Source organism: Embiotoca jacksoni, unplaced genomic scaffold, assembly GCF_022577435.1.
Source record: "Embiotoca jacksoni isolate LCO1_2020_lvr unplaced genomic scaffold, fEmbJac1.0.p SCAF_1, whole genome shotgun sequence".
In the NCBI taxonomy this organism is placed as follows: Eukaryota; Metazoa; Chordata; class Actinopteri; family Embiotocidae; genus Embiotoca; species Embiotoca jacksoni.
In genome coordinates, this window is record NW_027185229.1 from 2,870,568 (window position 1) to 2,895,655 (window position 25,088).

Genomic DNA, 25,088 nt, shown 5'->3' on the forward strand with positions numbered 1-25,088 from the left:
GAAACACTGCACTTTGTTGGAACCTTTCGTGATCTACTCAGAACCGGGCAGCGATGCAGGTTGGAGTCCAGGTTTAATAGATACATCAATAAATACATCAATAAAAGGATAAGTACAAGTAAAGTGTTTTGAGAGTGTGTGTTACCTGGGCCGTTGCAGCGTGGATTCTTCGGAGCTTCATCTGAGTGGTCGTGGCAGTCGAAGTCTCCGTCACACTCCCACGAACTCTGAATGAGGCAGCGTCCGTTGGCACAGCGGAACTCGCTGGGTCGACACGTCGGATACTCTGCAGGGACAAACGGTGCTCGTTGTTACAAAAGATCGAGGAGGACGAGGAGGAGGAGGAGAGAAGGCTTTTTCAATCGGCCCGTCAAGATGGAAAGGTCCGCTCACCGCACTCCTGGGACTCATCGGAGCCGTCGCTGCAGTCGTTGTCGTGGTCACACACAAAGTGCTTGGGGATACACTGCCGGTCCTGGCACATGAACTCGTTGCTGCTGCACGTGTTGTTGAAGACTGAGACATAAAAAGTATTGAATGAGTGAATGAGACAAACACGTTTCAGAGTCCTACAGTGAAGAATGGATCTTCCTTTGTCTCCCAGAGTTATTAAAAACTCAAAAACGGGCACTCACCACAGCCGGCTTTCACACTCTCGTCGGCTCCGTCAGGACAGTCTTTGTCGCCATCACACTTCCAACGCTGAGGGATGCACATATGTGATCCGGGACACTGGAAGGCCTCTGGACTGCAGGTTTTAGTCTCTGTGATGAAAAGAAATCATTCAAAATGAGTTTAACAAAAAGAGTATTTCATCAAAACCGGTGGGTCTCACATTGATGGAAGAGCTAAACAATATCCTTTACAAAAATATTAATGACAGCAGCAACCGAATGCATCACAGCTAAGTGGTTAAAACTCGACATATAATAAGTGGACTGAAAAGGTTTCGGAAATTGACCAAATGGAATCAATAAATAAATAAATATTTACTAAAGATTGAGATCTGTGGTCTGAATTATATCTGTATCACTGTGCATATATATACATACACACAACTCCCCTCCCCGATCCTTACTTTCCCTTTATTTAGTTTTTATACATTTGAATTTAATTGTTATCCTTTTCTGTAAAAATGCTGTAAAAATAGAAAAATAAATTAAAACAGTTGGAAAAATTGAGAATGTGACCGCCTAAGTTGCTGAAAGAGTTTGATGCATCATCAAAGAATCATAAAAAGCTGTCTATACATGCCAGAGTAATTATTACACAAAATACATTAAACGCACAGCTTTTTATGCAAAAAATATCCCCGCTAAGTGCTTTTTGACTCGTGTTGAACACTCACTGCACTTGCTGTCCTCGTCACTGCTGTCGCCGCAGTCGTCCGCTCCGTCACACACCCAGCGGTTGGGGATGCAGCGGTGGTTCCCGCACTCGAACTGGGAGGCCGAGCAGAACTTATCTAACAGGACCAGAGGGAGAAGTATGAAGTGCAAAAAACGGGCACCAAAACAAAGAGAAACTCCGCTGCACTTGGGTTTGTTTCAGCTTCAGGTATCTTACCACAGTGAGCCTCGTCTGCACCGTTCTCACAGTCGTCCTCCTTATCGCAGGTCCAGCTCATGGGGATGCAACGTCCGCTCGGACACGCGAAGAAGGGCGTCGGACACTTTGTTCTCCCGCTCCCTGGCAGAGAGACACGGGAGGGGTTGGTTTAAGAAGAAAAACATCAAAGCCGGCATGAAGAGAAAAACAGGAATTATTAAGAATTACCACCCAAAACGCAATTTAATGGATGAAAACATGAATTGTTTTCGTTCTGTTCCTTTTGCTGTGGCAAAAAAATAAATAATAATCCTACCTTTTCCTAAAATACTGCATGTGCCTTCAGCTGTTCTTAAAATACCTGGGCAGTTTCTTTCATCGGAGAAGTCTCCGCAGTCGTTGGCTCCGTCACACTGCCACGAAGGTGCAAAGCAGAGTGTGGTGTACTCGCACTTCTGAAACGTCACTCCCTTCACTCCCAGATGGAAGTAACTGGAGCAGTCGGTGGCAGCTTGGGAAAAAGAGAGAGAAGAACCACGTGACGTGAAGCGCTGACTTTTCACGTTTAATGACTCGAGACTGAATCTGAATCTTTTCAACTTACTGCAGTTCATCTCGTCGCTGGCGTCCTCGCAGTCCACTTTCTGGTTGCACTTGCTGGAGTTGGAGATGCAGCTTCCGTCTTTGCACTGGAACTGGTCGGATGAGCACAGCGTGCCTGAGGCACAGGAAGAAGAGATGGTGTGTTGTGTGGCGCAGCGATCAGATTATGGAATGTTGGTCGGTGGTAAAAACATGTGGAGCGTGCAGGTGTGACTCACTGTTGCAGAAGAGCTCGTCGGAGCTGTCTCCGCAGTCGTCCTGCCCGTTGCACCAGGAGCCGTGCCCGACGCAGCGGCTGTTCACGCACCGTCTGTAGCCCTTCTTGCACACTCGGTTGGCTGAGAAACACACATGACGAATTTGAATTACAAACGGCAACAAGAAAGGAAAGTGTGTGTGAAAGTGTTTAGTCAGAGAAAACAGGCTCCGCCCACCGCAGTACGACTGCTTCTCATCCGACTTGTCCTTGCAGTGCGCCATGCCGTCACAGGTCAGCGTGTAGTTAACGCAGTCTCCGTTTCCACACTCAAACTCATCAATGTTGTTACATGTGGTGTTGAGGGCTGAGGGACAACGAAAGAGAAAAAGACACTGAGTTGTCTGACCTGAGACATGCAGCAAAGACAGAACTTGATTTCCACTTCATCACATGATGCCTGAGTGTCTGTTCTTCAGCATTGTGCAAAACTTTTAGGCGCTTTAGATGTTTAGATTCTCATCGATGATGCTTTGCTGTCAGGAAAGCATCTGATTGGTTCCGAATTAATTCATCAGGGATTGATAATGGCCCCAAATGTGCAGCCAGAGTCAGACAGAACCATTTTCAGAGAGATGTCCCCCACAGAGCCCTGATCTGATCGTCGAGTCAGTCCAGGATCACATGAAGACGCATTAGACACATTAGAGACATTAGAGACATTAGAGACGGTCTAAATCCAGAACGGAAGTGTGGCCATTTCTCACAAACACTTGGACTTTAAAAAACTGTGCGCAAATGTACCGAGGAGAACCGGTGCTGTTTTAAAGTAAAAAATAAATCTAAATATAATAAATATTGATTCGATTAAGTGGTTTCCTGTTTACTGCAGTTTGTAAGGAGCATCCTCAATTTACTTTGGTGCCTCAAAACTATTTTGTTTTTAAATTATATTTTTAAGTCAGACTTTTGTTTTTGTGAATCCCCGTCCTTGTCTCACCTATGCAGGTGTTGTCCTCCAAGAGCTTCCTGTCGCCACGACAACTGCAGTTGACCCTTCCCTCTGAGGTCAGCAAGCACAGGTCCTGACATCCTCCGTTGTTGACGCGGCACATGGAGAACTCACCTGTGCAGACAGGAAAAGTTAGCCGCACGCACGAACCCCCCACCCCCACCCCCACCCCTCCCTCCAACACACACACACACACACACACACACACACACACGTTCATCCACATCAGCAGACAGACACGCCTGCGTGAAGCTGCCGATGGCTCGGCCTCGGCTGAATGCATAATTCAGTGTGACTCCATCTAAATGGGATTTGCAGCTGTTCCGGCGGGCGCTCGGTTTGCGGCGCCGCCGTGGGTATCGGAGCAAGAGAGAGTTTATTGAACGAGGCGGCTCGAGGGAGAAGATGTAGAAGACAGAGAAATGGAGAACTGCATTGATTTAAACGGAAGGCTGTGGCTCAGACGGTAGAGTGGGTTGCACACTAATCTGAAGGTTAGTGGTTCAATCCCAGCTCCTCCTGTCCACATGCCTAAGTGTCCTTGAGCAAGACACTGAACCCTAAAATTGCTCCCGATGGTGAACCATCAGTGTGTTGTAAGTCGCTTTGGATAAAAGCGTCAGCTAAATGAAATGTAAAAAAAAAAAAAAAAAAGATACAGACAACGGCAGAGAGAGAGAGAGAGAGAGAAGAAAAAAAAGAGAGAACCTCAAAGCTCTTTGTTGCTATTGATTACTCTTATGAAAACATCATAAATCTCTCCAATACATTGTTGGTACACTCACAGCTCTGTTCACGGTTTATGAGCAACATCAGATGATAAAAGTTTACATTTCAACTGAAACATTTTAATCTTGAAACTAATTAGTAAATATTTAGATGTATATGGTCGTTGTGTGTGATGTTGTGAATCAGCGGGTTGGAAATGAAAGCTGTTATAGCTTCATTTATTGTTCTTAATATTGTAATCGACCAATGTGATGAAGTATCTCCACTTTGAGGTCGATGTTCAGTGAATCCTTTCAAAAAGATTTACAAACTCACAATAAAACTGCACTATGATGGAAGATTTTATCCATAATGACGCAGTCCTAGAGATGATTTCCTTCCTGTTACAGCATCACCGTAGAGACCCGTCACGACAAACTCACAGCTGTTGGTGTCGTTGGCGACGGCGACGATGCCCATCGGCTGCTGCGGGATGTCGGCGCGCAGCACCTTCATGTCTCCTCCGGTGTATTTGTCGGCGCGGAGCACGGCCCTCCTCACCCAGTCGGTCCAGAAGATGTAATCTCCGTACACCGACAGGCCGAACGGGTGCACCGGCTCATTCTTCAGCACCACCTGCAGGGGGAAGCACAGCCACGGCCGTGACCCTCGTACGCTCACGGAAGTCTCCGCCTTGCAACAAACTGAAAGGAGGTAAACAGACTGACGGCTGCTGTTAGGAAAGCTCATAATATGATGTCACTCACGTAACGCCGAGTGCCGTCGTACTCGCAGCGCTCGATCTTGTCCAGCGTGGCGTCAGAGAAATAGAGTTTTTCGGCCCGGTGGTCGATGGCCAGGCCGTTCGGGGTTCTGATGTCGGTGCCGATGATCACGATGACGTTGGAGCCGGTCAGCGTGGCACGCATGATGCTGGGAGACTGCTCGTTCCAGTTGGTCCAAAACATCAGGCTGCAGGACAGAAAAACAACCACAGACATGAGTAATAATGGAGCAGGACTGTGTGCAAAGTGGACGACAACACGAGGACCCGAATCACTTCTGACCTCTGACACTCGTCGAGGACGAAGGCTCTCGGGTGGTCGTCCCCCGACATGGTGACCACGGTGTGCCGGTCCACGGCGCCCCAGTGGCTCTGGTCCACGGTGTGGCGGGTGATAGTGGAGGTGGTGTAGCTGGTCCAGTACAACATATCCCAGCCCCGGTGGTACGCCAAACCCTCCACAGAGCCCACATCTGAGAGAGAACGGAGGGATGGAGAGAATCAGGGGAAGAGAAGAGAAGAAGAAAAGAGAAAGAAGAAACGAAACACGTCAATCCCAGTGTTTGTGTTGAAAGGCCGAGTGTGGACCATCTGGCAGCAGCTCGGTGTTGGCAGGCCGCTGCGTGGCAGCACAAAGTCAAGGCTCTGGACATGACAGCTCGCTATTAATGACCGAGAACAGTGTGTGATTCAAAGGCTTTTATCCAGCAAATAGCTCAGTGGAAAGGTCACAATAACGGTTAGCGGCCAGCGTATTACTTTCCATTACATACCCCATCAACACGAGAAGTAAGAGGTCATGTTTCTGCTCCACGGCCTCCAAAATAAGTAAAAGGTTGTGAGCTTTGTGCATGCGAGGAAGCCAGAGGACAGTGAGGAGTCAGCCAAGATGGAAGAAAGTTTCTGGAGCAGCGAATAGAGAGCAGCTGCTACCGAGAAACAAGAATGAGTCCAACACCGAACAGTCACTGCCGTGTTACTGCGAAGGAGCAGTGAGGCTCGAACGACTGAAGCGGCCTCTTCCAGGACTGGATATGATGTCACCGTGTCCCGGCCAGGTTCACCACCAGGCGGGACACTTAACACTCCACCTCAACATCTCCAGTGCAGCGCCACAGACGTGATTCATTCGTCCTATGAGATCCTGAATGAACTAAAGAACACACAGAACAACTCCCCGCTGCTTCTCACACTCATAAATCAATGCCATGAAAAATCGATGGAGAACGACATGGAATCTCTCAGAGCTGTTAATGAATTGTAAATCTTAAGCTATCAGCACCCTCCACTCAGTCTTGTGTTGGTTTTTTTTACACGAGTTTATCTTCATATTGCTGTTGACCGAAGCCCAGAGTTCCCTCTCGGAGTCAAATGTCAAACTTCAACAGACTTTCAGCGAGTAAAAAGCTGCAACTTCATGACCTCTAATAAACAGACTGCTGTTGTGCTGAGAAGACAAGAAACAGGCACATTCACAACAGTTTACAAATACAAAACCTTCACTGCTTAATCCTACTGCACAATTATGATCCCACACGAGGCGTGTACACTTATAAACACACTGACCTTTGTGCAAAATAATTTGCAACGTGCAAACATTGTTTAAAAGGGAAGGGCTCTCTCTCCCATATTTAATAGATGTACAGTGCATCTGGAAAGTATTCACAGCGCTTCACTTTTTACACATTTTGTTATGTTACAGCCTTATTCCAAAATTGATTAAATTCATTTTTTTCCTCAAAATTCTACACACAATATCCCATAATGACAAAGTGAAAATAGTTTGTTTAAAATTTTTGCAAATCTATTAAAAATGAAGAACGAAAATATAACACGTACATAAATATTCACAGCCTTTGCTCAATACTTTGTTGAAGCACCTTTGGCAGCAATTACAGCCACAAGTCTTTTTGAGTATGATGCTACAAGCTTGGCACCTATTCTTGGGCAGTTTCTCCCATTCTTCTTTGCAGGACCTCTCAAGCTCCATCAGGTTGGATGGGGAGCGTCGGTGCACAGACATTTACAGATCTCTCCAGAGATGTTCAATCGGGTTCAAGTTTGGGCTCTGGCTGGGCCTCTCAAAGACATTCACAGAGTTGTCCCAAAGCCATTCCTTTGTTATCTTGGCTGTGTGCTTCGGGTCGTTGTCCTGTTGGAAGATGAACCTTCGCCCCAGTCTGAGGTCCAGAGCGCTCTGGAGAAGGTTTTCATCAAGGATGTCTCTGTACATTGCTGCATTCATCTTTCCCTCCATCCTGACTAGTGTCCCAGTTCCTGCTGCTGAAAAACATCCCCACAGCATGATGCTGCCACCACCATGCTTCACTGTAGAGATGGTATTGGCCAGGTGATGAGCGGTGCCTGGTTTCTTCCAGACATGACACTTGGCATTCAGGCCAAAGAGTTCAATCTTTGTTTCATCAGACCAGAGAATTTAGTTTCTCATGGTCTGACAGTCCTTCAGGTGCCTTTTGGTAAACTCCAGGCGGGCTGTCATGTGCCTTTTACTGAGGAGTGGCTTCCGTCTGGCCACTCTACCATACAGACCTGCTTGGTGGAGTGCTGCAGAGATGGTTGTCCTTCTGGAAGGTTCTCCTCTCTTCACAGAGCAACGTTGGAGCTCTGTCAGAGTGACCATCGGGTTCTTGGTCACCTCCCTCACTAAGGCCCTTCTCCCCCGATCGCTCAGTTTGGCCGGGCGGCCAACTCTAGGAAGAGTCCTGGTGGTTCAAACTTCTTCCATTTACAGATGATGGAGGCCACTGTGCTCATTGGGACCTTCAATGCTGCAGACATTTTTCTGTACCCTTCCCCAGATCTGTGCCTCGATACAATCCTGTCTCAGAGGTCTACAGACAATTCCTTGGACTTCATGACCTTAAGTATGTGCTCTGACATGCACTGTCAACTGTGGGACCTTATACAGACGGTGTGTGTCTTTCCAAATCATGTCCAATCAACTGAATTTACCAGGTGGACTCCAATCAAGTTGTAGAAACATTTCAAGGATGACCAGTGGAAACAGGATGCACCTGAGCTCAATTTTGAGTGTAATGGCAAAGGCTGTGAATACTTATGTACATGTGATTTATTTATTTATTTATTTATTTTTTTCATTTTTGATTTTTAATAGATTTGCAAAAATTTCTAACAAAATTATTTCACATTGTCATTATGGGGTATTGTGTGTAGAATTTTGAGGGGGAAAATGAATTTAATGCATTTTGGAATAAGACCGTAATGTAACAAAATGTGGAAAAAAATGAAGCGCTGTGAATACTTTCCGGATGCACTGTATAGTAGTTTTACATTCAGCTTCTCTGTCATCTATTTTTATCAGTCAGTCTTTGAAGTCTTCATTTTGAAGCCAAAGATCTTGAAATCTACATTTTCCTGCATGTTTGCTTCCTAAGCAGCTACAAGAAAAGACGTCTCTTTACTGAACAGAAAAGTGGAAAACGGGAAATAATGTGGTAAAAAAAGATGATATTTTGATAAATGGCAACTAAATCTTAAACATGGAAACAAAATGCCCTGATATTCCAGGACTTGGCCCAAAAAAACAATCAAATCTCAGACTTTCTCAGTCTGGAAACGATTTTTTAAAACTCCCTTATATTCCCTGATATGTCCTGAGCTATGGGAACCCTGTAAGCTTATCCAGGTTTCATTTGTTGTTTACAATAATACAGATAAACTGAGTTTACAGCTCTTGAGCGCCGGTGGTTCCACTGAAACTGATTTTATTGCGGTTGCTGTGATAGCAGCTCAGTGTTTGCAATCAGGCTGCCAGTCAATAATTACCCCGATTCTGAAGACAAACACCGTTTCATTCGGTCTCTGTGTGTTTATATGCTGTGTATGTTCTGTATGTATGTGTGAGCACGTCTAGAAAAATGTACAGATCCTCTCAGAAAATGAGCAGAAAAAGGAAGCACAGGGAAAAAAGTTAGTTTGGCGTCATTGGTCCCTCCCACAGAGAGCCGGCCCATCTCACCATACTCAGTCCAGAGTTCACCTACCGCTGTAGGTGAACACTGGACTGAGTATGGTGAGATGGGCCACTCCTCGCTTACTGTCAAACTCTTCACCTCTTTTTTTTTTTTTTCAGCGTTCTTCTCAGGAGATCCTTATTTTTCCTCTGAGGCAGGAGACTTTCTGATTGTGGACTTAATAAGCTCAGCGCCGGACCGAGATGTCATGTGGCGCTCTGATGTGACAGGAAATCACACAATCTTACAGCTCTGAGCACTAACAGGAGTCCAGGATGATTCATTCAGCAGCTGAGAAGTCGGGAGAGTCGTGAATGTGGCGAAGGGGTTTTACTTTGTTCCCTCGGATGCCCCCAAAAAACAGAGGTGGACCAAACTGGAGGATTGACGTTGAGCTCGATTTCCCTTCAGCACACAGGAGGCAGCTTGAAGTATGAAAAGGTTCAATGGCTGGATGTGTTTTAAAGGACATTTTGTAGGCAAAGATTTCATTTTATGAATATATGTTTGAATATGAACGTGTGATGTACGTATGAATGTGTGTATAAGTGTGTATCAACCACCTTCTGCCCTGATTGATTATTGTTCATCATCCTTTATGTGAAATTCCAGGAAATCTGTGTGATGTTATTCCTGCTGCTGAACACTCCTGTTGACCCACAGCATGTTTAATCACTCCCACTTGTATTATCAGTAGTTTTATTAATGCAACAAAAGTCAGGTGTGTTTTAACAGTGAGTGCAGACAGCATGCTGCCGATGAACTCGACAGGTTCTGAGGACCCGCTGGGAAATGGCAGCGACTCCGGGCCGGGCGAAGTGGAGCGGGTCCTCGTCCCGGTGCTGGACGCGCTGATGCTGGTGCTGGGAGTGGGCGGGCACACCGTGGTGATGGTGATCCTGTGCGGCCGGAGGAGGAGGAGAGGCGCGGGGTGTGTTGGGCAGTCCGAGACGGGGACGGGGACGGACACCCTTCTCCTGGCTCTGAGCGCTGCGGATCTGCTGCTGCTCTCCACGCTTCCCGTCCACACAGCTGCCGTAGCCATGCAGCAGTGGCCGTTCGGGGACTTTATGTGCCGCCTGGTGGGCTTCTTGGGTTCCGCCTGCTCGTCGGCCAGCATCTTCACTCTGGCCGCGCTGGCCGTGTCTCGCTATCTGACGGTGGTGAAGCCCACCAGAGCTCACAGCCTCCTCTCCCCTCGCAGAGTGTCCGTGGCTGCGGTGCTGCTCTGGGTCCCATCCGTCTGCCTCGCTGCTCCCCAGCTTGTGTTTCGCTCGGTAAGAACCCCCGGAAGGACAACTGACGACGACGCCTGCTTCGCTTTCCTGTCCCACCGCGACCAGCTGATCTACGGGTTGTGTCACTTCATCGTGGCCTTCCTCCTTCCGCTGGTCACAATCGCAGTGGCGTACGCCTGCATCTACGCGTTCCTGTGGAGGAGTCGGCAGGCGGGCCGCGCCCCACAAGTAGAGCGCTACCAGAGCAAAGTGACCCAGACGTCGGCCATGCTGGTGCTGGCTTTCACGCTGTGCTGGCTGCCGTCCTACGGCCTGATGCTGGCACTGCTGGCCGACGAAAGCTCGGGGGCCACGGGAATCTCGCCGCGCTACGGCACCTTCAGCGTGTTCGCACGCCTCATGGCGACTTCCTCCACAGTGATCAACCCCATCCTCTACGTCCTGATGTCCCAGAAGTTCAGAAAGGACCTACTGAGGCTGTTGAAGAGGGACAGGCAGACAGACACCGGGGCTGTAGCGATGGCTGCAGCCTGACGGTGTTTCTGCACCACAAACACCTGACACACAAACACCGAGCACATCCTGGCAACTGAGAACCACAAGAACACAAAGACAAGCTGCGTCGCTGAAATAAAATGGATTACACTCGTGAAGAAAGTCTACTTAACATGCAGAACAACAGCAACACACAACATCTTGGCCTCGTGACAACACTCACTGCTAGTTTGGATATTGTTCAAGCAGATCAAAAAACATTGCCCCGGGAGCTGCTGCTCTGCAGCCACAGTAGGAGAAACAAGCTGGAATCACACATTCCTCGTAAACCAGATTAAAGCAGAAGAACTTTGGTAAAACATTAACAGCACACTTGTGTTTTGTTGTGCTGAGATAAGGTGAAAGGAGCTTTATCTGTCTCAGGGCCTGTTTATGTTGGTACACACTCTGTTCTCCAAGCACAGATAAAAAAAATATATATATATTTTTAAAAAAAGTGCTTTTTTCTTTTGTTTCTAGTTTGGCTTTGACTTCAGAATAAAAGCTGGCTGTTTGTGTTATGATGAGTGGGAGTATTGTCGCAAAATCCAGCAGCTTTCTTCTCCAGAAGATTCCTCAGCAGGAGATCTGATGTTTACAACTAAGGTTCTTTGTTATTCACTAAAAAAGAAAGTGGAGCATGACTTGACAAATGGCAGTCTCCATATCAACTGAGGGAAAACTGTAGATAAAGTGGAGAACGACAGGCAACCAAACAGCAAACAACAGTGACATCAATCGTCGGTTTGTGAACGTTATGAAGATTCTGCCCGTCACCATCTTTGCTAGTTCGGAGCGGTTTGGAGCAGGAAGTGACCATATTTGGACGAGCTGGGGGAGGAGCCAGTGGTGGATCTGACTGATCTGATTGGAAACCTGACGATACTACGTCCCGTCCACCAATAGCTGTAACCTGACTGCACCACAGGCCTGTCAATCAAACAGACCCCCCCGCCCCCAAAAAAAAACAAAAAAAACAAAAAACAGGCCTTTTTGAGGCTTATTTTTGAATGAATGAGGGATTATTTTCAGATGGACCTCCAGAAAACGAATAATAAGGAGTGACTTTAGCTAACAACACCGAGATAACTGCTGGAGAAATGTACTTTGTATTTCATGAGAAGTTGCATGGGCCAAAGGTTTTTATATACGTCTATTCTGGTAAGATGAAAAACAAACTTAAGAATATTAAAAACTCACTCTCGACGACAGTCTTGCGATCAGATCCGTCATCACTGATCTGCTGGATGTTTCCAAAATGAATATCGCTGAAGAAGATGCGGTTCGCTCCTTTGCCTCCGCCGCCCCGGTAATCGAAGGTGAGCGCGATGACGTTCTTCATGTGCTCCGGGTCCTCGAAGGGCTTTATGGGCGCGTTCAGGTTGTTTTCGTCCGACAGGTGGACGCTCTTCAGGATGGTGCGCTCCGAGTAGAGGAGGTAGCCGTCGTAGTCGCGGCAGCTGCTGCTGTCTTCGGCCAGCATGCCGTGAGCACAGGCGCACGTGCGCTGTCCGTTGCCACGGTAAAGACAAAGCTGCTGACAGCCACCGTTGTTGTCTTTGCACACGTTCGTTCCTGCAAACAGAATCAAAATTCATGAAGTGAAATTACCTCAAATTCATAACTCAGCTTGCATGTAAAGCAGACTTTGCTCACCTTGCTGTCTGGCCCTGTTGAAGACCTTGATGTCTTTGAGCTGCACCCCGATACCGGTCCTCAGAGACACAGAGTCGGTGGCGTTGTCCTTGCTGCCTCTCTTTATGGAGCCGTTAGCGTGCGTCCTGAATCACAGCAGTTTAATATTTTTCATATTAAGATTGTGGATGAATATCACACACAAGAAGTATCAGGGGGATATCTGACCTGTCGCTCCAGTAGAGGTAGCTCTCGAACACAGACACAGAGAACATGTCCATGTTGTTGTTGGCCAGCACCACTTCCCTGTTCTCTCCCGTCTCCAGGTTAATGCGCTCGATCTTGTCCGTCCTGGCATCGCACCAGTACAGCAGACCTTCCTACACACATACAGCGAGTAATAATGTTGTGAAGCTGCGTTTGCTTTCAGCATTATAGCTCAGAGATATGAACGGTCTGTCGTGACGTTACCTCGTAGTCGATGGAGATGCCGTTGGGCCAGCTGATGCTGACGTTGACCAGGACGGCCCTCACAGAACCGTCCAGGCGAGAGCGTTCGATGCGGGGATACTGACCCCACTCCGTCCAGAACAGGTAGCTACACACACAAACACACACAGACACACACAGACACGCACAAACACACAGACACACACAAACACACACAGACACACACAAACACACAAACACACGCAGACACAGAGATGACATTCTCAGTCATCAATAAGATAAATTACAGAAGAAGAAGTTAAAGAAGGCGCTTGATGCGGTTTTCATTTTTTGGTATTTTTCCCACCCTTTCTCAGGATGGACGGTGATGGCCCGAGGCTTGTCCAGGCCCTGAGAGATCACCACGTAACGGAAGGAGCCGTTCAGTCTGGCCACTTCAATCACGTCGAAGCCTTGGTCCGTCCAGTAGATGTTTCCTGTGGAGGACAGAGGAGAAACAATGATCAGACGTGCTGTTCTAATCTCCTTTTTGACACTCAATTATCAGAAAATAACCTCTTCTTGTGTTTCCTCTTTGTGGATCTCTTTCCTGTTTTTTTCAGAGGTTCAAATACACAGCAAGTAAAAATGAAGCTATTTATTGGTACGTATGATCCATAATGTGTGAATTCAAGAACTGTAGACCAGGAGTCTCCAACCTTTTTTCCTCTTAGAACTACTTGAACATACCACTTTCTAAATGAAAGTGATATTTATTCACATAACTGAGCTCCACCCAAACCAGCTGAATCAGCTCCTTTTATGTGAACAATAACAAACTGATACTCTTAAATTCAACAGCATGCATGTGTTTTTTCCTGTATGCATACACAGATTTGATCTAAATGCCTACTGCAGTGCAAACAGCTCCTGTGTCGTTTGAAAAGTGTCAAATAAATTAATAAAATAAATCAATTAAATAAGTCAATAAAATCCAGTGTTTCCCCTTCGATTGGGACTGGAGGGCTTTTATTTTGAAAAGTCGTGCATTCAGCCGACCATCAGTGTAACTTTGATCTCTCGCTCACTCAGTGACAGACACTCGTTATAGCTCCGCCCCCCCCTGTTGCAGTCCAGCTGAAAATATTGTATTTGTTATTTACCTAATCTATGAGCAGCAGTTTCTTTTCCAGCTCAGTGCGAGAGTCTATGCTGTGTTTCTGTCCTCTGATCTCTGTGTGTCTCCTTGTGGACGGAGCTAAAGTAAGTCTATGTTTGGGAAACACTGCCTATTTTTCAAACCTCCCACGATCTACTCAGGAACGAGTCGCAGGCTGATTCTTGTTCGCGAGCTGCGTGTTGGAGACCCCGGCTGTAGACACATATAAAGTACTTTACACGTCCACGGTGTCTCTCACCAGCTATCCAGTCCACAGCGATGCCCTCTACTCTGCCAATGCCATTAGTGACCACGTCCTCTCTCCAGGTCTGGTCCCTCTTCGCCCTGCTGATGGTGCTCAGGCCCATGTCCACCCAGTAGATTGTGTCATTGTCTGTGGAAACGAGGGAAAACATATCAGAGTTGTGAAGTTAGGTACATCATGGCATGTCAGGGAATTTCTTGTCTTATCTAGCCTTTGAGAAAAAAAAAAAAAAAAAACATTAGAAAAAGTTTTACCAGCATGGAAGTCTATGCCCACAGCCAGGGAGGTGCCTGACACCGGTACCAGGGCATCGGACTTGTCTAACGGGTCCAAAGGAATACCACGTATGCCCTCATGCACCGAGTACAGCAGGAAGGAGCCCACACCTACAGCAAACAAACACAATTTTCAATTTTAAGCCTGTAAAAAGTTTGTGTATAATATCATACTTGAATCCACACGTGGCTGACACGCAAGAACCCGGTCTGAGTACGAATGCGTCGTACCCTCACAAGACTGCTGTCCGCTGCGCAGGCTGTATCCTGCGGTGCACATGCAGGCTCTGGTGGTCGGGGAGGTGGGGAGGCACAGCTGGGAACAGTCTCCGTTGTTATTACTGCAGAGATTGGTGCCTGGGAACACAAAAGCACGGGAACAAATACACAAAACAAATCAGAGACAAGTAACGAAGACATAAACAGATGTGCTTTGGATAAACAGGCTACATGCAGCCTTCAAAACAGACCTTCGAACAGACAAGGACATGTTTTCTAACCCACTGTTTTTTTTTAGGCTGCTCTGCAACAGTGAGGCAAATGGGATGAAGTCACACCATTGGATGGCCGAATGCCGCATGACTGAGTTTTCAAATTAAAAGCCCTTGTTTCAAATTAAGAGCCCTGTAGTGTTTCATACACGGTCCAGCCGTATGCTCGGTTTTAACCCAAGTCTTGTTTGCCAAGTAATTTAACAAAAACAAATGGTGCACAGTCTGAGGGGAAGAATATGGAAACAAGCTCTGCACCTTTCTGCACAGTTTCATTGTAGATTTTCATGTGCATCATGGGAGAAGTGCTGTTCCTCAGGACTTTCCAGTTGCCACCATCGCTCTTGTCACACGTTCCTATCTGGTCGGTTCCTTGGTCCGCCCACCACAACTTTTCTCCTGAAGGAAGCAAAAACAACGGGATGATTTATGCTCTCCATTATAAGCAGATCTTATATCTCACAATATTTACCTGAGCGGCATTTTAAGGCAAACACATACTTTTGCAATAAGACAAGTTTCAGCTCAGTGATTTCATTAAATGTCTTTTTTTCAATTCAGTTCAATTTTATTTATATAGCCCCATATCACAACACGGGTTATTTCATGGCACTTAACACATTAAAGTCCTTACAGCAGAACTTTACAGCATCACACAAAGAAACCCAACAACTCCACAATTCCCAAATAAGCTATGAGGGAAGGAAAACTCCCTCTTAACAGGATATATCTTATCAAAAAGTGTTTCACTTTCTAGTCAGTGGATTGTACCGCATTCATTGGCAATATTTAAATATTGCAATTTTATGACAACTTCACTGGCTGAAATAAAGATTTTCTGAAGGCCTACCCATGATGGCCAGAGCAGTAGCCTTGGTCAGCTTGCCCTTGACGCCTTCCAGCACCTCGTGTGCAGATCCGTCCAGCTTACAGCGGTTGATGGTGCTGTTTCCCGAGCTGATCCAGTAAAGCTGCTCAGTGTCAAAGTCGATGGAGAGGCCTGGAAAAACAAAGACAGAGCTGACGGTGTGATCTCCTGCCCTGCCACTAGGGGGTGCTGTATCGCATGGAGTCACACACACACAGACACACAGTGAGCCACTCACCGACAGGGCCTTTCTGGTTGGTGAAGAGGACGCTGTGGTTGCTGCCGTCTGTGTTGGCGATGCTAATGTTGTCCCCATCTGTCCAGTACAGCTTCCTGGTGGACGGAATCAGCAAAGACACAAAACACATGAGCAAGAGAGGGACCACTTTTCAAACAGTTTCTCTTGTTGACCAAACTTAAACAATCTTCCACCTAATAACATTTTGCAAATTTTTTTTTTTTTCCCTTTTTATATATTTTTTATAACAATATCAAAATGATTTTTATCAAAAAAAGTCATACAGCTCACATCTTTTCTCATATTAATGTAAAATAAATCTCGGCACACATTCCAATAATTCCTTAACCTTGGATATCTCATATTGTATCTACACACTGATCTTAAAAGGATTTGTTTCAGGTACGATGCAGCTTTTAAATGTAAGAATGGCAAACAGCTCTCAAGTTAGCCTGTTTCATCAACATTTGAGATTTGTATCTGAGGTTTTCATGACTCATTTTTGTTGGTTGGTTGTTGGATGTCTGCCTCGACATTTGACCATGCCCATATTTTGAATGCTTGTTTTGTTAAATCTAACTCAAAGTTTCTCTCCTGCAAAATGTGTCTGGATGGTTCAAAAGAACAGGGACGATAGAAATTCACTGAAATGCTGTAAATCTGTGAAGCATCTGGTTTGTAAATAAACCAAACAGTTTGTGTGAACTTAACAGGAATTCTCTCATGCAATCTGTTGTTTGCAGTTCACGGCCCGATCAAGTCAACAGAAGCTGATGACGAAGGGCGAAGCAGAAACGAAGCTGGAAAACTGAACAGCAGGGAAAATATAGTTGCTGCTCAAACAGTTCCAAGTCCTGAGTGAACACACATGTGAACACGCACACGCACACACGTCGAGTACGCAGAACAATGTGATCGCATGTTTAAAGAGTATCTATCCTCTGCCTCATCATTCACTTCCTGTTGAATCGGACAACATCCACCACACCCTCCGTTTGTTTGTTAACTTTAAATTAAGCCTCTGAAGCATTTAAACTCCCACACTGCCGTGTTTTTGTGCTCAGAAATCGTCCCTCCCCGACTCTCTTCTGACACCACCCACTCTTGGTGGGGTCAGTGTGTTTATACGCCAGAAAAAGGAGACAAGCCCGGCATATGCAACCAGCATCTGCTTCTCATTTTCCCCTCGCGCCAACAATGCTCAGATCGGAAACATTCCTCAGCTGACGTAGGCCGAGTCTTTCAAGGAGAGGAGGGAGGGCAAGAAAAAAAGAAGGCAGAGACGTTTTTCTAAAGAAGATATCCTTCATTCGGTGACCTCAAATACTCAAAAGCACACAAACTCCTGCAAAACAAAGCTGAATATATGAATTCAGATGGTGAATCTGTGCTCTGTGGAGAGACTGAGGCCAGATTATGTTTGCAGCTGAGCAGGAGGGAAAAATGTGCGAAGCGGGAAGGCAGGATGGGACAGATTGTAAGATAAACAGAGAGAAGAAAGTGAGCAGAAACAGAAATAGGGACAGAAAGCAACAGAGACACAGACTGTAAATAATTCAGAGATATTCTATCTGAAGATGGAGACTTTTCAAAACAAAGAAAGAGCGAGAGAGGACGGAGAAAAAAGTGGAACCTCCTCCCGAGTGACAAATCACTCAGAGGTCAGAAACGATCTGTAGCCAGAGACTCTGACAGCATACAGAGGAGAAGCTGACAGCCAGACGTCCTGTGGTGGTGTGTTTCTGTGTGTGTGTGTGTGTGTGTGTGTGTGTGTGTGTGTGTGTGTGTGTGTGTGTGTGTGTGTGTGTGTGTTGCAGGTTCAGGAGAGAGCTTCTGACAGCTATATTGTGTGTGTGTGTGTGTGTGTGTGTGTGTGTGTGTGTGTGTGTGTGTGTGTGTGTGTGTGTGTGTGTGTGTGTGTGTGTGTGTGTGTGTGTGTGTGACCCACCCCAGGATTGGATGCAGCACCAGACAGTGCGGTTTGTCCAGACCCTGGATGACAGCGTTTTTGAAGGAGCCATCAAGTCTGGCGACGTTAATCTGCTTCTTGTTGGCATCGTAACTGGTCCAGAACAGGTTCCTGGACACCCAGTCCACCGCCAGGCCGTGAGTGTTGGGGAGATCTGACGAGAGACACACAGCGATTAATTCATCAACCCTCTGGTTTCAGAATCAAAGACTCACAGACAGCTGTTGGCATCACTGTCTGATCAAGACATCGCAGCGAAGGAGGGAGCGTCTTCACTCAGCCCCTCAGGGTCGTTACTGTTCCTTCGCCTGTCAAAGCCTCCGTTTGAAATGATCACTGGCAGATTTGTTGTTTGTAGCCTACAAGCATGGATATTGTCGGCTGAATCGACGACAGATTTTATCATCTGTTGCTACCTATTAATGCCACCTTGTTAACTGTTCTTAATATTTGCAGCAGATGAGTTTCGCTGCGTGGAGCCCCCGAGCATAAAGACTGACAGTCCTGCCGGGCGTATGTTGCATTCAAATGGAAGTTGTGACTTCGTGGTTACATCATGGGAAGCCATGTGCACTGTATGCTTGGCGCTCAAGTGGTTAAAGAGGTAAAAAAAAAAAAAACTGTTGCTAGGCAACAACAAGGTGGACGACGTCTAGAAGCCACAGAGGCTAACGTAGTTACAACGTAATGCAGGAAATACAAAGGCACAGAAGGAAAGATCAACATTTTCCTCAGATGTAGGCTATTATGTAAGTTATGAAGACAAACTCTACATGACTAAAATTACAATATATCAGCAGAACATCCAACTAAAATTTCTGTAAACGTCAGCAAACATGTCACAACTTGTGAACTGGAGGCTCATAGAAAACAAATTGAGTTCCAACATCGTTAATGCCACAAGAGGGCGCCGTTCATATGGACTCTCCTCGTGTACACGGTAAATACGACAACATTTGAACGCAGCAATAGTTGCAGATGTTAATCGACAACTTGATAATTGCTGTTTAAGGGAGGTGATGGCAATTACAGTGTTTGACTTGGCAAACTAAACCAGCGCAAAATAAAAGGTTTTATTACAACACAGTATAGTTAGAACTTTATTATTTTTGCTTCTATAAATCTTTGAGGAATGGGGCTAACAGATAAATGGTAAATTGTCCATTTACTGGACAATAGATTACTTTGTGGGATAATCACAAGAAATAAATCATAACTGAGCTTCTTTGTCTTTGTTGTTAAAGTGTCTTCTTGGAGCAAGAAACATTATTTAGATTTTTATTGTAATTTATGAATACAATTCTGAGTGTTAAATCAGCCTGCTTCCTTTTAAAGCATCGAGCCTTTTCATAACAGGTCAGATGTTTTTGTGTTGCCTCCTCCGTACCAGCAGAGACCACCGTCTCCACTCCAGTGCCGTTGATGAACGCTCTCTTGATGGTCTGCGTGCGGACGTCCGACCAGTAGATCCGGTGCTCCCGAGCGTCGTAGTCCACCACCGTCACGTTGTCGATGTCCGGCACGGTGAAGGAGATGATGTAGTTGTAGTACGGGTTGTCGATGTCCACTCCTCGGATCTCAATCTGCCGTGCGTACAGCAGAAACTGACGAGACTCTGCGGGGGAGGAGGAGTTAAACGCAGCTTCACGTCAGAAGTCCAATGCATGAGTAGACGCGGTGATGCCCTGAGCTGTGGAGGGACGGTCGCAGCACAGCTGACTGCACCTGCGTGTTATTTCCTGCCACTTGAACAAACACTTAATCCAATTGCATCTTTGACTTTAATGATTGTGTCTGGCTGGCTGACTCAATAGCACAGCCGTGACAGCGAGAGCCAATTCAATCAGTGCAGATACGTTACTACTGCATCGGTTTCAACACTCAACTATCATTTAATTGTGCGGTGCTTGAATGATAGACAGGGGAAGAAAAACGGGGGAGAGAGGAAGGGAGAGGGGATGACAGCGGCAGGCCGTGTTGGCCAGACCAGACAGGGAGGTGGATGTGGAGAGGGCTGCGTCGGACAGAATGGGGCTCTCCATCCCATTACCCCTGGAGATAATAGAAAGCGCTGCCCTGAATACTAAACTCACTCCCTGAACAAACAGGCTCACTCTCACTTTTCACAGACACTTTAATACGCTCCAAAACTGTCAGCAAGAGCACCGCCAAGTAAAAAAAAAACCCCCAAAAAACAGTCTGGATTGTTTAATCATCACTCACACACACATGATAAAAATGTAAATAGACAGGGATTACACTGTGGCGTTCGACAGCAGTTTTGCTGAGACAAGAAAGGAGGGAAAATGGCCTGCGAGTTGGACGGGGAGTCGACAAGCATGTAGCTGTGTGTGTGTGTGTGTGTGTGTGTGTGTGTGTGTGTGTGTGTGTGTGTGTGTGTGTGTGTGTGTGTGTGTGTGTGTGTGCGTGCGCGTGTGCGTGTGTGTGTTCAGGCTTACCGTAGCAGGTGCATTTGTCGGGGCCGAGCTTCATGAGGTGAGGACAAGCGCACGAGAACGTCTGATTGTAGTTGATGAGACATAGATGAGAGCAGGGTTCCTTCCCATCTTTAGCAGCACATGGGTTCGGAGCTACAGAGGGGTGCATGTGGAAAAATGATTCATAAAGTGTACATATATATGTCTCATGTAATACGTCTAGGTTTTTGTCCAAATTAATATGTATCTTGACAGCTGTCCAATCCCAATGTCCACACTCTGGGTCCCACTGTCAAATCATTGAGTCCGTGGACTTGGATAATTGATGTCTGTAAGTGACAGCGGCTGGCGTTATTTCCGTTTTTGTATTTTAAGTCAAACGTCTGTGTTGGTTTTACTCATGTTACGGCCTTTCCTGGTAATTTGCTAAAATATATAAACATGAAATAGACAAATACATATTTTTATTTATTAAGTTATAATGCTTTTTTTTTTCCTGAAGGTGTGGTGTTTTTTTGTGTGATGTCACAAAGGAGTGTCCCATTTTGCCTATTTTTTTACCATTTCAGGCCACTCAAACACAGCAGCTGCGACATCAGTTAGGTCCGTGAGGGTTCAAGCTTTAAGGTGGACGTTGGGGTCGGGTCAGTGTGTGTTTGTGCATGTCTGTCTCACCTTGCGGCTGTCTGGATGGATGGTACACCTGCAGGTCGAAAGGCTGCGTGTTGGTTCTCTGAACCACCGTGACGTTGCTCCCCGTCCACTTGTTCGCCTTGGCCAGCGTGTTGGTCCTCCAGTCCGTCCAGTACACCTCTCCTCCATACATGGTGACGGCGAACGGGTGGGACAGGTACTCGTGGCCCCTCAGAACCTCAATCAGTCCAGAACCGTCATACTTGGCAGAATAAATGGCATCCGACCTGCGTGAAGCACCATTTTCAGTTACATTTCTGCGCGTTATTCTAAGATACTACATGAGGATGAAGAGGTGTTTGTGTGAGCGTGTTAGTGTCTTCGCCCTCTGTATGACCTGGCATCGATCCAAAGGATGCGCCGCTCCAGATAATCCACAGTGAGTCCATTTGGCCAGCCGCCATTGCCAGTTTCCTTATGGATGGTCTTCCTGCCTTGTCCGCTCATGGATGCAGCTTCAATCCTCGGCAAACTGGCATCCCAGTCTGTCCAGAAAAGGATCCTGCAGGACACGGACGGGCGGTCCAATCAGCGGGGTACAACAGGCTCAGTGCATAAAGCTAGACCCAGAGTTACTATACCCAAACATCGCGCCTCTAAATACCACTGTAACTGGTAGTAAGTGTGTTTTGTCGTTACCCATCGCGAGGGTCCAGCGCAATCGCTCGAGGGTGCTCCACCTCCCCAGCCAGGAGCGTGGTCCTCATGGTGCCGTCCAACTTGGCCACCTCTATCTGATCCAGGTTGCTTTCCACCCAGTAGATGTTTCCTGCTATCCAGTCCACTGCCAGGCCCTCAGGGGTCGCCAGCCCGTACTGGATCACCACATCGAAGCTGGTTAGAGCTTCAGGAACAGACGACAGAGACAGAAAAGATAGATGGTCAAAACCTTTTGTCTGTTTATTAAACTAACCAACGTGACTTGAATTTATTTGTCTTTCTTTCTATCTGTCCATCCATCAATCAAACCATCCATCCATCAATCAATCAAAGCATCCATCCATCCATCCATCAAAGCATCCATCCATCAATCAAACCATCAAACCATCCATCAATCAAAGCATCCATCAAAGCATCCATCCATCAAACCATCCATACATCGATCAATCAAACCATCCATCCATCCATCAAACCCTCCATCCATCAATCAAACCATCTAACCATCCATCCATCAAACCCTCCATCCATCCATCCATCAATCAAACCATCCATCCATCAATCAAACCATCTAACCATCCATCCATCAAACCCTACGTCCATCCATCAAACCATCCATCCATCAATCAAACCATCCATCCATCTATCCATCAATCAAACCATCCATCCATCCATCAAACCCTACGTCCATCCATCAAACCATCCATCCATCAATCAAACCATCCATCCATCTATCCATCAATCAAACCCTCCATCCATCCATCAAACCCTCCATCCATCAATCAAACCATCCATCCATCCATCAATCAAACCCTCCATCCATCCATCCATCCATCAATCAAACCATCCAACCATCCCTCCATCCATCAAAGCATCCAACCATCCAACCATGTTATCATGTTGGGCAAAATGTTCTAAACTCTTTAAAGTTGGATCTAATCTTATTCGTCTTTTTACTCAACAGAATAAACATTCCTTTGGGGTGCTTGACTTTCTTAATTAATTCACACAGTATTTTAATACGTGCAGTTAAAGGCTTGGGATTTGCTGATGACAATATTTCCGATTCTACTGCAACCCGAAGCGCTGATCCTCTTGGCTTTAGCATTTACAAATTATGTAAATGTAATCGAGCTATTTAGATTCAGAGCTAACACTGCATCACAAATTTTAATTCCTTTAATGAAATGGTGAGACGTTGTGTTGGGGAGAAAACACATGTCAGTACAATAAATACAAACATCAATAAATACAGCGTTGGCTCAGCGGAGGCGAGAGGGGGGGGTTGTGATGCTAAAATTACAGAATAGGTCTGTTTGTTAGCCTGCGGGACGCAACAGACACATTTTCCTGCTTCTTTTAAACCCTCTCATCTTCCATTTGGTCTTTAATCAGAGGGTCAGATCAAATTATTGCAGCTTTCTCATTATCCTGTCTTGAAAGAGGAAAAGTAAACACAGCACAAGTCAAGCAACAATACACAGACATGCTACACGACTTCTGCGCAGACTTGTACACGTGATTTCCTCATTATTACTCCTGCTGTGATGATGAGGCCATGTTGCAGTTCATGACTGACTGGTCTGGCCTTTATGATGCTGCCAGTGTGTGTAACACACCGATGTAAACACACAGAATCAGTTCCTTTTCATTTTAAACACAACAAAATTTCGATCAACAGACGTGGTTACCGGGACTGAACTAATTCAAACTGTTGGACTCATTAAAGTCCTTTTAATCCGATAAACCACCTTCGGCCCATTGCGATCTGGTCACCCTCCTCTCAACACTACAACAGAAATCCACCACCGTAAACTGTTGCGTTATTTTCCTAATGTTCACTGATGGAAATGTAATTGTCACCACACCGCTGAACGCCATGTCACGTGGCTGAAAGCTGCAATAAGAAATCTGGTGGTTCCTGTATTGTCAACACATAAATCAAACGTGTCGAAGGTGCTCACCTCCGTTCTCTGACAGCTTCCCGCGGTAGATCTTGTCCTCCACCACGTCCGTCCAGTAGAGGGCGCTCTGGCTGAGATGGAAGTCCAGGGCGATGGTGTTTCTGAGGCCGGGCACCAACACGCTGAACTCCCCCTTGTTCAGGTCAATGCGGCGGATCTCGTGGCGGTTTGAGAAAATAATAAAAGGCTTGAAAGGATCTGTAGAAATGAAGAGGAAAAGATCCATCTTTAAAAACCGGATGATGAAGGGTTAAAACTTTTGCCTGGTCACTATTGACTGTTGCTCAAACCACTGCAGAACGGCTCTGCAGAACACTGCAGCCGTGTTCCTCTGCAGCGTGCGACTTGTCCAATAACAGAGCGGCTGTGTTGAAAGTGGCTCTAATCCCGGGTAATTAAAACGCAGTGTAAATAAGACAGGAGTTATCTGGAGCTAACAGGCAGCCAGACAGGCAGCAGGATGAGTGACAGCATCCCGGTGGCAGCGAGGAGCAGCCTCATGAATGAATGTTTCTTCACTGGCTAGTTGCTGCGGGGAGATAACTATATTCTTTATGGGGATGATAAAACTCAAAGCTGATTTAAAATGTATGTTTTTCACAACTCGCCCTTTCGGTGACTTTAAAAAGAAGCATTTCTCGCTTTCAGTTTGATATTTCAGATGCTTTCTTTTCATAAAATAACAATGACATCTTGAAATCACTGCTAAGGTCTGAACCCCGTCACACACTTACATCAAAAGCTTCTAATCTCTTCCTTTTTTTTCTGTCTCCGATGCTCTTTTATCGTTCCAGAGAGAATCACATTTTGGCATAATGCGTCTTTCCCAGCCGCACAGCTTCCTGCTTGGGCCGCCTCTCCTTTACTTTTATCCCAAAACCGCACTGCACTTCTTCATCCTGCTGTCCTGAACCCTGACAACTCGAGTTGGGGTCACTTTCATGGCTAGCTGTACAGGTATCATCAATTAAATGTTCAAATTCTTCGCTCTCTTCCCTGTTCCCTCCCGCTGTGTACCGTTTCCTCGGTTCCTCACCCGTGCTCTTGCAGTTCTCCATGTCGGGCTCCAGTTCCCAACCCTCGTAACACGAGCATTTCACACTGAACTTGTCCTGCTCGCAGCGCTGACTGCACTTCAGGTGTTTGGCGCAGAAGCTCTGGATCTGACAGGTCTTGTTGTCGGAGCCCAGCTCCATGCCCAGGGGACAGGAGCAGATCACGCCCTCGCCAGGGGTCACCGTGCAGTTGTGGCTGCAGTCGCCGTTGTCCAGTGAACACAAGTCTGTGACAAAAGAAAATCAGACGACTGACACGCGGGTTAAAGAATAAAGCACTGAAGCCCAGCGTTTCTGTCAAAGATACATGTTCCAGTAAGACGTGTGTTGAGTT

The 25,088-nt window shown here is 46.3% G+C and overlaps 2 protein-coding genes across 5 annotated transcripts in view; one reads left to right on the plus strand and one right to left on the minus strand.

Annotated features, from left to right (window-relative positions):
• LOC138201866 (low-density lipoprotein receptor-related protein 1-like) overlaps positions 1 to 25,088 on the minus strand; it is a 101,506-nt gene that overhangs the window by 17,677 nt on the left and 58,741 nt on the right. For all 4 annotated transcript variants that reach the window (XM_069155404.1, XM_069155385.1, XM_069155394.1 and 1 more), the window contains exons 24-55: positions 24,736 to 24,981; positions 23,700 to 23,897; positions 21,718 to 21,922; positions 21,416 to 21,580; positions 21,061 to 21,305; positions 20,407 to 20,538; positions 19,335 to 19,562; positions 17,927 to 18,101; positions 15,979 to 16,073; positions 15,723 to 15,872; positions 15,131 to 15,271; positions 14,613 to 14,738; positions 14,361 to 14,492; positions 14,101 to 14,235; positions 13,050 to 13,179; positions 12,725 to 12,851; positions 12,482 to 12,633; positions 12,275 to 12,399; positions 11,819 to 12,193; positions 5,135 to 5,324; positions 4,835 to 5,039; positions 4,511 to 4,703; positions 3,348 to 3,473; positions 2,586 to 2,714; positions 2,370 to 2,489; positions 2,153 to 2,266; positions 1,910 to 2,059; positions 1,567 to 1,689; positions 1,349 to 1,465; positions 636 to 764; positions 394 to 516; positions 146 to 286 (exon numbers count right to left, since the gene is read on the minus strand). In XM_069155404.1, coding sequence (XP_069011505.1) covers positions 146 to 286; positions 394 to 516; positions 636 to 764; positions 1,349 to 1,465; positions 1,567 to 1,689; positions 1,910 to 2,059; positions 2,153 to 2,266; positions 2,370 to 2,489; positions 2,586 to 2,714; positions 3,348 to 3,473; positions 4,511 to 4,703; positions 4,835 to 5,039; positions 5,135 to 5,324; positions 11,819 to 12,193; positions 12,275 to 12,399; positions 12,482 to 12,633; positions 12,725 to 12,851; positions 13,050 to 13,179; positions 14,101 to 14,235; positions 14,361 to 14,492; positions 14,613 to 14,738; positions 15,131 to 15,271; positions 15,723 to 15,872; positions 15,979 to 16,073; positions 17,927 to 18,101; positions 19,335 to 19,562; positions 20,407 to 20,538; positions 21,061 to 21,305; positions 21,416 to 21,580; positions 21,718 to 21,922; positions 23,700 to 23,897; positions 24,736 to 24,981 — 5,142 coding nt within the window. The remainder of the gene's footprint in view (positions 1 to 145; positions 287 to 393; positions 517 to 635; positions 765 to 1,348; positions 1,466 to 1,566; positions 1,690 to 1,909; positions 2,060 to 2,152; positions 2,267 to 2,369; positions 2,490 to 2,585; positions 2,715 to 3,347; positions 3,474 to 4,510; positions 4,704 to 4,834; positions 5,040 to 5,134; positions 5,325 to 11,818; positions 12,194 to 12,274; positions 12,400 to 12,481; positions 12,634 to 12,724; positions 12,852 to 13,049; positions 13,180 to 14,100; positions 14,236 to 14,360; positions 14,493 to 14,612; positions 14,739 to 15,130; positions 15,272 to 15,722; positions 15,873 to 15,978; positions 16,074 to 17,926; positions 18,102 to 19,334; positions 19,563 to 20,406; positions 20,539 to 21,060; positions 21,306 to 21,415; positions 21,581 to 21,717; positions 21,923 to 23,699; positions 23,898 to 24,735; positions 24,982 to 25,088) is intronic.
• On the plus strand, positions 8,947 to 11,098 carry LOC138201884 (galanin receptor type 2-like). Its single transcript, XM_069155416.1, has one exon. The coding sequence runs from the start codon at positions 9,596 to 9,598 to the stop codon at positions 10,616 to 10,618; it is 1,023 nt and encodes a 340-aa protein (XP_069011517.1). The 5' UTR covers positions 8,947 to 9,595; the 3' UTR covers positions 10,619 to 11,098.